This window comes from Anolis sagrei, chromosome Y, assembly GCF_037176765.1.
Source record: "Anolis sagrei isolate rAnoSag1 chromosome Y, rAnoSag1.mat, whole genome shotgun sequence".
Lineage (NCBI taxonomy): Eukaryota > Metazoa > Chordata > Lepidosauria > Squamata > Dactyloidae > Anolis > Anolis sagrei.
The window spans coordinates 12,554,773-12,563,703 of NC_090035.1; the positions used below are offsets into that span (position 1 = coordinate 12,554,773).

The window sequence follows — 8,931 nt, forward strand, 5'->3', positions numbered from 1 at the left end:
CAACTTTAGGATTCTATGATTCTATGACTTCTAGATTGCCAGATGGCTTAGATCTGGGGTCATATAGGATTTTATGGATTCAGAAGAGGGCATTAGTGCAAGGAGGAGAGATTGTTCACGGCAGTGTATCTGTCTTTCTAGGATCGTGACAGTTGTGCTGGTGGTGGTCAGTGTGGTCTGGATCCCGATCCTGCAGAGCTCCAGCAGCGGCCAGCTCTACATCTACATCCAGTCGGTCACCAGCTACCTCTCTCCGCCCGTCACCGCCGTCTTCCTGCTGGCCGTGTTTTGGAAGAGAGCCAACGAGACGGTAAAGCCTGGAAACTAGTGTTGTCCCTTGCAGGAACTAAAACTCCCAGGAACATCTAACCATCTATCATATTGTAGCCTCTCTCTCTCTCTTTATTGTTGTTGTTGTTGTTATAATTATTATGCTTATGTTTATTTATATCCTGCTTTTTCTTTCCACATCCTGTCTGTCTGCCTAGTCTACCTATCTAGTATCTATCCATCCATCCATCTGCCTGCCTGCCTGCCTATCTATCTAGCCTACATAATTAGTATCTATATTTATGTATCATCTATCTCTATCTCTCTCTATCTATCTATCTATCTATCTATCTATCTATCTATCTATCTATCTATCTATGTTATCTTTATCAATATATGTATCATCTATCCATCTATGTAATATGTCTATTTATTGATCAATTATCTATCTGTCATCTTTATCAATATGTGTATCATCTATCCATCTATCTATCTATCTATCTATCTATCTATCTATCTATGTATGCTATCTTTATCAATATATGTATCATCTATGTAATATGTCTATTTATTGATCAATTATCTATCTGTCATCTTTATCAATATGTGTATCATCTATCTATCTATCTATCTATCTATCTATCTATCTATCTATCTTGTCTATTTATGTATCAATTATCTGTCTATCTATCACCTAGGTAGCCAGCTAGTTTTCATCTATTTATGTAGTATCTCTATCTATCAATGTATCATCTTTCTCATCTACTATTGCTGTCAAGGTATTATCTCTTCTATCTATCTATCTATCTATCTATCTTCAATTATCTATCTATCTATCAATCTATCTATCTCCTAGGTAGCCAGCAAGTTCCCTTCTATCTATGTAGTATTTCTATCTCTCAATGTATCATCTCTCTCTCTCTCTACTATTGTTGTCAAGGTGTTATCTATCTAATCTATCTATCTATCTCTCTGTTTATCTCTCTATCTTTACTATGTTTCACCTATACCTATCTAAAGGGCCACCTGCTGGCACGGTGGGTTAAACCGCTGAGCTGCAGAACTTGCTAACCGAACGGTTGGTGGGTCGAATTTGGGAAGCTGGGTGAGCTCCTGCTGTTAGCTCCAGCTCCTGCTGTTAGCCCCAGCTTCTGCCAACCTGCCAAGAAGTTCAAAAACATGCGGGAAGGTAATGGCGCTCCATGCAGTCATGCTGGCCACATGACCTTGGAGGTGTCTGTGGACAACACCGGCTCTTCGACTTAGAAATGGAGATGAGCACCAACCCCCAGATTTGGACTTGACTAGATTTAATGTCAAGGGGAAACCTTTACCTTAATGATATAAATTATTGTTGTTGTTATTATTATTATTATTATTATTATAATATTTTTGTGAATGGAACAAAACTATCAAAACTATTCGAAAGCAAAGGTGCAGCTCTCTGAGCCACAGATGGGGATGACTTTGGGGTATTCTGGATTTCAGAATAAGGCATTTCCCCAAGCCATTGTTTTTGTTGTTGCTGTTGTTGTTATTGTTGTCGTTAGCACAATATTTTGAAGAATTTTGTGCACACTGAACCATTGGGAAGCAAAAGCATCACTGTCTCGACCACCCATTATTTCGGATTTCAGGACGAGGCATAAGGCAAGCTGCATTATTATTATTATTATTATTATTATTAGTAGTAGTAGTAGTATAATTGTGTACGTACAGAACCATTGGAAAGGAAAAGCATCACTGTCTCAGCCATCCATTATTTCGGATTTCAGGATGAGGTATACGGCAAGCTGCACTATTATTATTATTAGCAGTAGTAGTAGTAGTAGTAGTATAATTTTGTGCACATGGAACCATTGGAAAGGAAAAGCATCACTGTCTCAGCCATCCATTATTTCGGATTTCAGGATGAGGCATATAGGAAGCTGCACTATTGTTGTTGTTGTTATTATTAACGGTAGTACTAGTAGCAATATAATTTTGTGCACATAGAACCATTAGGAAGCAAAAGCATCACTGTCTCAGCCACCTTTTTATGGCTATCTGATTTATATTAAGGCACTTTACAAACAAAACTCAAATGTTCCATGAATAATTTGGTTGTTGCTACTCTTGAGATGAAAAATAATATTTCACCTTCATTCAGCTAAAACACCTAGCTTTATTGATTGAGCCATGCCATGTGCGTGGTCCCCCAATAATATGTCCCTTCTTTTGGGCTCCATCTGGATTTCTAGGGGGCCTTTTGGGGCCTGATGCTGGGATTGGCCCTGGGCCTGATCCGCATGGCGATGGAGTTTGCCCACCCGGCCCCTGGCTGCGGCGTCCCGGACACTCGCCCGTCCATCGTGAAGGATGTCCACTACCTTCACTTTGCCCTCTTCCTCTGCCTGCTGACCGCGGCCATCGTTGTGGGCATCAGCTGGTGGACTACATCTCCCAGTGAATCCCAGGTAAACCTTATATCACCATTAACGGACAACCCAATAATTAGTTGCCTGGAGTAACTAGCATTAATTCCCCAACTCACCATTTTCTTTACTACCAGGAGTGGGTGTTTTGTAAAGCCAATGGCCCTTGACCACTCAAGGCCAAACCATACTTTGAATTGCAACATGGGTTTAGGATACAAAGGATGTAGCTACAAGCATGGGCAAAGTTGGACCCTTCGGGTGTTTTGGACTCCAACTCCTACCATTCCTAACAGCCTCAGGCCCCTTCCTTTTCCCCCTCAGCCGCTTACGCGGCTGAGGAGGAAAAGGAAAGGGCCTGAGGCTGTTAGGAATGGTGGGAGTTGGAGTCCAAAACACCTGAAGGGTCCAAGTTTGCCCACGCACGAGCTACACTGTTAGAACGAATGCAGCTAGACACCACTTTGGTATGATCCCATGTCATGCAATCCGTCATTTTGCAAAGCCTTCTCTGACAAAGAGTGCCGGTGCTTCGTCAAACTACAACTCCCAGGGTTGCAAAGCATTGAACCGTAACAGTTAAAGAGAGCATTCCTTCTGCAGCGCAGTTATTAATCCTTTAGGGAAGCACCGCCTCGGCTTTTCCGTCAAGAGCTTTGCCATTCTGTCATCGAAATGATGTATGGCATGTTTCCTAACAAGTAATTACAAGCAAATACTACTCAACCCAAGGCTTTTATTTTGGTCTTTTCCTTTTACATGTACAATGCAAGATAAAGGACGTGACTTGGTGGACCCTGAAGAACCCAGACCCACCTTCTCTCGCCGACCCATCCAAATCGCTGCCTGAGAACGGCTTCTGCGGATCGGAGAAAAATGGTACAGAATTGAAAAGAAAACAGCTTTGGTGAAGTAACCAAAGTATTATTCAATGCTGTGAAGTTTTGGGAGTTGGATTTTCACGAGGACTCAATGCTGCTCCGCTACAGTGTGGTAAACTATAACTCCCATGGGTTGCTGTGAATTTTCCGGACTGTATGGCCATGTTCCAGAAGCATTCTCTTCTGACGTTTCACCCACATCTATGGCAGGCATCCTCAGAGGTTGTGAGGTCTGTTGGAAACTAGGAAAATTAGGTTTATATATCTGTGGAATAATGTCCAAGGTGGGAGAAAGAACTCTAGTCTGCTTTAGGCAAGTGTGAATGTTGCAATTAGCCACCTTGATTAGCATTTAATGGCCTTGCAGCTTCAATGCCTGGGAGAAAGAACTCTTGTCTAGGTTCTTCTGGTTTTTTTCGGGCTATAGGGCCATGTTCTAGAGGCATTTCTCCTGACGTTTCACCTGCATCTATGGCAAGCATCCTCAGAGGTAGTGAGGTCTGTTGGAAATAGGAAAATGGGTTTATATATCTGTGGAATGACTGGGGTGGGGCAAAGAGTTGTGAATGTTTCAACTGACCATCTTCATTAGCATTTGAAGGCCTGGCTGAGCCTGGGAAAAACTTTTGTTGAGAGGTGTTAAGATGTGCCTGGTTGTTTCCTCTCTGCTGTTTCCTCTCTGCTGTTTTCTGGTTGTTTCCTCTCTGCAGGCGAAACGTCAGGAGAAATGCCTCTAGAACATGGCCCTATAGCCCGAAAAAACCCACAAGAACCTAGTGATTCCAGCCATGAAAGCCTTCAATAATACATTGAACTCTTGTCTGCTTGAGGCAAGTTTGATTGTTGCAATTGGCCACCGTAATTAGCATTTAATGGCTTTGCAGCTTCAAAGCCTGGCTGGTTGCTGCCTAGGGGAATCCTTTGTTGGGAGCTGGCCCTGATAGTCTCCCATTTTTGACATTCCACAAATATATAAACCCCACTTGCCTAGTTCCCAACAGACCTCACAACCTCTGAGGATGCTTGCCACAGATGTGGGTGAAACGTCAGGAGAGAATGCTTCTAGAACATAGCCATGCAGCCTGGAAAATTCCCAGCAACCCAATGACTCTAGCCATTACAACCTTCATCAATACATAAAGCTCCCATGATTCCATTGCAGGAGGCATGGCACTTAAAGGGGTGCCAAACCGCATTAATTCCACAGTGTAGATGTAACTATTGTAAGAACTGAAAAAGCATATAGATGAAGAGGGAAGGAAAGAATAATATAATGCAAAGCTGTATGATACAGTGGCAAAACAAATCGTAAAAACAAACAAAATCACAACAACGTATTGCAAAACAAATGGAGCAAGGCATGTAATCTAAATATACAAAGCTACAATATAGCTTCAAGTAAACATAGCTTAGACATATCTTATCCAAAGCGTGGACAAACTTTGGCCGTCCAGGTGTTTTGGACTTCAACTCCCACAATTCCTAACAGCCGGTAGGCTGTTAGGAATTGTGGGAGTTGAAGTCCAAAACACCTGGACGGCCAAAGTTTGCCCCTGCCTGCCTTATCTGGAAATCCAATAAGAGTGGCTGAGATGGTGGCACTTTTGCTTTTCAATGTACATTTGTGCACAAAATGACTCAAAATAGTATATACAATGACTTTCAGACTACGTATCTAATCTATGAAGCGGATTTCATGTTCAGACATGTGTCCAATCTCCATGATGTTTCAGTATGTTCCAAAATCTGACATCCAAAACAAGTATTTCCATGTGTCATGTGTTGTCGAAGGATTTCATGGCTGGAATCACTGAGTTGCTGTGAGTTTTCCAGACTGTCTGGCAAGGGTAGGAAGCATTCTCTCCTGACATTTCTCCCACACCTATGGCAGGCATCCTCAGAGGTTGTGAGATCTGTTGGAAACTCAACAAGTGGGGTTTATATATATGTGGAATAATGTGGGAGAAAGGACTCTTGTCTGCTTGAGGCAAGTGTCAATGTTGCAGACAAGGGTTCTTTGAGGCAAGTATAACTGTTGCAATTTTTTAATATCTTAAACTATTACATTTGGCCCGGCCATAGGTTTTTAAATGCTTGTGTGTTACTGTTTATTGTTTATTTATGTGATTTATATTAATTGTATTGTATTGATTTTTTTGTTTATTGATGTACTGTGAGCTTGGCCTCATTGTAAGCCGCACCGAGTCCCTTGGGGAGATTGTAGCAGGGCATAAAGTTATTATTATTATTATTATTGCAATTGGCCACCTTGATTAGCATTTAATGGCCTTGCAGCTTCAAAGCCTGGCTGCTTCCTGCTTGGGGGAATCCTTTGTTGGGAGGTGTAACCTGGCCCTGATTGTCTCCCATCCTGAACATTCCACAGATATTGTTTATGTGATTTATATTAATTGTATTGTATTGATTTTTTGGTTATTGCTTTTGTTTATTGATGTACTCTGAGCTTGGTCCCATGTAAGCTGCACCGAGTCCCTTGGGGAAATGGTAGCAGGGTATAAAGTATTATTATTATTATTATTATTATTATTATTGTTATTATTATTATTATTATTATTGCAATTGGCCACCTTGATTAGCATTTAATGGCCTTGCAGCTTCAAAGCCTGGCTGCTTCCTGCTTGGGGGAATCCTTTGTTGGGAGGTGTTGCCTGGCCCTGATTGTCTCCCATCCTGGACATTCCACAGATATTGTTTATGTGATTTATATTAATTGTATTGTATTGATTTTTTGGTTATTGCTTTTGTTTATTGATGTACTCTGAGCTTGGTCCCATGTAAGCTGCACCGAGTCCCTTGGGGAAATGGTAGCAGGGTATAAAGTATTATTATTATTATTATTATTATTATTATTATTATTATTATTTTAGTATTATTATTATTATTATTATTATTGCAATTGGCCACCTTGATTAGCATTTAATGGCCTTGCAGCTTCAAAGCCTGGCTGCTTCCTGCTTGGGGGAATCCTTTGTTGGGAGGTGTTGCCTGGCCCTGATTGTCTCCCATCCTGGACATTCCACAGATATTGTTTATGTGATTTATATTAATTGTATTGTATTGATTTTTTGGTTATTGCTTTTGTTTATTGATGTACTCTGAGCTTGGCCTCATGTAAGCCGCACCGAGTTCCTTGGGGAGATTGTAGCAGGCTATTATTTTTATTTTTATTATTATTATTATTTTAGTATTATTATTATTATTATTATTATTATTATTATTATTATTATTGCAATTGGCCACCTTGATTAGCATTTAATGGCCTTGCAGCTTCAAAGCCTGGCTGCTTCCTGCTTGGGGGAATCCTTTGTTGGGAGGTGTTACCTGATTGTCTCCCATCCTGGACATTCCACAAATATATAAACCCCATTTTCCTAGTTTCCAACAGTTTCCAGGCAACCTCTGAGGATGCCTGCCATAGATATGGGCGAAACGTCAGGAGAGAATGCTTCTGGAACATGGCCGTACAGCCCGGAAAACTCACAGCAACCCAGTGATTCTGGCTGTGTTTATAAATTGAATTTAGCTCAAAGGATTTGCTGGCCAGGGGATAATGACACTATTATATAGGAAATCTTCCTTCTTTTCCTTTTTTCTTTGACAGATCCTCCCAAAAAACAACTTTGCAATGTTTTCGTGAAAACGGAAAGCGCCCCAGTGTCTAGATCTGTCTTCTGGTCTCGGTTCTGCAACGTAAATGCAATAATCCTCATTTCCATCAATGTTTTTTTCTACGCCTATTTTGCTTAAGGGATATCCTGTATCCAAAAAGGCAAAAACTCCCTTTTAAATGCAAGGACGTATGAATACAGAACTCCATGATATTCTATGAGACTTCCATGACATTAAGAAGACTAATTAGTGCAATTTTTTTGGGAACAGGGCAGTCATTGGTGGGAGCATCTGCACTGTCTAACATCACTTGCCTAGTTTCCAACAGACCTCACAACCTCTGAGGATGCCTGCCATAGATGTGGGTGAAATGTCAGGAGAGAATGCTTCTGGAACATGACCAGACAGCCTGCAAAACTCACAGCAACCCAGTGATTCCAACCATGAAAGCCTTCGACAACACAGCAAATTACTAGAGTTTGACACCACATTATCTGCCGTAGCTCAATGCTATGGAATCTTTGGAGTTGTAGTTGTATAAGCCCTGCCAAAGAGTATCAAACTACAACTCCCAGGAGTCTACAGTACTGAGCCATGGCTGTTCAAGTAGCATCAAACTGCATTAATCCTACAGTGCAGATGCACCCTGTGCCAATGCTTTCCAAACCATTCTGGTTTCCAAAAAGTCTGGCAAAGGTCAAAGAGGCAATTGCTGGAGCTTCTGTCCAGGAGTAGATGTTTACATTGGCCTTCTTGCAATGACCTGAGATAAAGAACCTGACATTTGGAGGAAAAACAAGACGCTTGAACAACAGTAACCCCCCCCCCCAAAAACCCCCAATATTATTCAGCAAGAGAAAAAAAAAATGCAGAGTCTAGTCTCTGTTTGGCAAGGATTGTCCAGATTACTCCTCTGCCATCCAACTATTTTGGCTGCTTTTAAAATGTCCTGGTTTCTCTCCCCTCCTTCTCCTCCTTTATCCTCAGCTTCCTTCCATTGCTGCAAAGTGGAAAACCAGTTTTGGAACTTTAGTGGATTTTTGTCCTTGCAAAAGCAAACTGCTGAAGCCTCTGCTAGAATGCATCTACACTGTCGAATTAGTGCTTTTTGACACCACTTTTGTTACAATAACTCAATGCTATGGAATCCCAGATGGTCCAGTTTCTCTGCCAAGGTGTTATGGTTCCTCACTGAACTGCTGCCTCCAGGTTTCTGTTGCACAGAGCTATGGCAAAGAAGGCCCAAAACCTTGCAAAATTACAACTCCCAGGATTGCATGGCTTTCTGCCATGGCAAAGAAGGTTCAAGACCTTGCAAAACTACAACTCCCAGGATTTCATCACATTGAGCCATGGAAGAGAAGATTCAAGAGCTTGCAAAACTATAACTCCCAGGATTGCATGGCATTCAGACATGGCAAAAGAAGTTCAACATCTTACAAAACTACAACTCCCAGGATTACATGGCACTGAGCCATGACAGAGAAGGCTCAAGACCTTGCAAAACTACAACTCTAAGTATTGCATGGCACTGAGCCATGGCAGAGAAGGTTCAAGAGCTTGCAAAACTACAACTCCCAGGATTGCATGGCATTCAGACATGGCAAAAGAAGTTCAATATCTTGCAGAACTACTACTCCCAGGATTGCACAGCACTGAGCCATGGCAGAGAAGGCTCAAGATCTTGCAAAACTACAACTCCCAGCATTGCACGGCATTCAACCAAGGCAAATTAG

The 8,931-nt window shown here is 41.5% G+C and overlaps 1 protein-coding gene across 2 annotated transcripts in view; it reads left to right on the forward strand.

Annotated features, from left to right (window-relative positions):
* Positions 1 to 7,407, forward strand: part of LOC132782105 (sodium/mannose cotransporter SLC5A10) — an 84,448-nt gene extending 77,041 nt beyond the window's left edge. Inside the window, exons 12-15 of one of the 2 annotated variants that reach the window (XM_060786784.2) lie at positions 142 to 310; positions 2,511 to 2,726; positions 3,458 to 3,563; positions 7,188 to 7,407. In XM_060786784.2, the coding sequence (XP_060642767.2) occupies positions 142 to 310; positions 2,511 to 2,726; positions 3,458 to 3,563; positions 7,188 to 7,333 (637 nt within the window). In that variant the 3' untranslated portion in view covers positions 7,334 to 7,407. The remainder of the gene's footprint in view (positions 1 to 141; positions 311 to 2,510; positions 2,727 to 3,457; positions 3,564 to 7,187) is intronic. The other variant, XM_067461893.1, reaches the window with a different exon arrangement.
* Positions 7,408 to 8,931: the final 1,524 nt, after the last annotated feature.